Here is a 1,008-nt window from a genome sequence, read left to right as displayed (position 1 = left end):
ATTCAGTCAGTAGGTTAACGTGTTCAGTCATCGAGGGTTGTGATTCAGTCAGTAGGTTAACGTGTTCAGTCATCGAGGGTTGTGATTCAGTCAGTAGGTTAACGTGTTCAGTTATCCGTGTATGGGGTTCCTGTATGAGCAGCTAGAGCAGGATGTGGTTAACAGACTGTACTAACACCCAGGTCGGCTTCACTCCACACCCCAGTCGGTTACACACAAGCTCCCTGGGTGTCTCGCCTGCTTCCTACTGCCTGTGAAACCAGGAAGTGTGTTGGTGCTCGGGCGACGAGGACCGGGAATGCTGATCTTGTTCTCTCTCCGCCCGCTGTGGATGAGGCTCACTGTGTGAATGTGTGTGTGTGTGTATGTGTGTGTGTGTTGTGTGTGCGTGTGTGTGTGTGCATCTGTGTGTGTGCGAGAGGGAGAGAGAGCCAGAGAAAAGGCTCAGTAGTGGGTGGCCCAGAAAGGTGTGTGTGTGTGTGTGTGTGTGTGTGTGTGTGTGTGTGTGTGTGTGTGTCAACAGACTGTAGCTCCATAGGCGCTGCCTGTCTGCGCTGAGATCCATCCCATTAGATGATTCTCCAGACTTTAGGTGGCTGCTGTCTGCTGTCTGCTGTCTGCTGTGTGTGTGTGTGTGTGTGTGTGTGTGTGTGTGTGTGTGTGTGTGTGTGTGTGTGTGTGTGTGTGTGTGTGTGTGTGTGTGTGTGTGTGTGTGTGTGTGTGTGTGTGTGTGTGTGTGATAGAAAGAGATTGTGTGAAGTGTAAAGCAGGGCACCGCCAGTCGCTCTGGGTGTCGTTGCCAATGCATGTTTTCTTGGCTGTGGACCAGTACATTCTGTTAAACCAGTGCATTCTGTTAGACCAGTACATTACATTCTGTTAGACCAGTACATTCTGTTAGACCAGTGCATTCTGTTAGACCAGAGCATTCTGTTAGACCAGAGCATTCTGTTAGACCAGAGCATTCTGTTAGACCAGTGCATTCTGTTAGACCAGAGCATTCTGTTA

The 1,008-nt window shown here is 49.9% G+C and overlaps 1 protein-coding gene across 1 annotated transcript in view; it reads left to right on the top strand.

Annotated features, from left to right (window-relative positions):
• The window catches only part of LOC127923649 (uncharacterized), an 8,843-nt gene extending 8,235 nt beyond the window's left edge, over positions 1 to 608 (top strand). Inside the window, exon 5 of the mRNA XM_052507637.1 lies at positions 1 to 608. This exon is cut by the window's left edge and continues 155 nt beyond it. Coding sequence (XP_052363597.1) covers positions 1 to 146 — 146 coding nt within the window. The 3' untranslated portion in view covers positions 147 to 608.
• Positions 609 to 1,008: the final 400 nt, after the last annotated feature.

This window comes from Oncorhynchus keta, unplaced genomic scaffold (genome assembly GCF_023373465.1).
Source record: "Oncorhynchus keta strain PuntledgeMale-10-30-2019 unplaced genomic scaffold, Oket_V2 Un_contig_30348_pilon_pilon, whole genome shotgun sequence".
NCBI lineage: Eukaryota > Metazoa > Chordata > Actinopteri > Salmoniformes > Salmonidae > Oncorhynchus > Oncorhynchus keta.
Note: the sequence above shows the minus strand (reverse complement) of the source record. Positions and strands in the feature narration are given on the sequence as shown.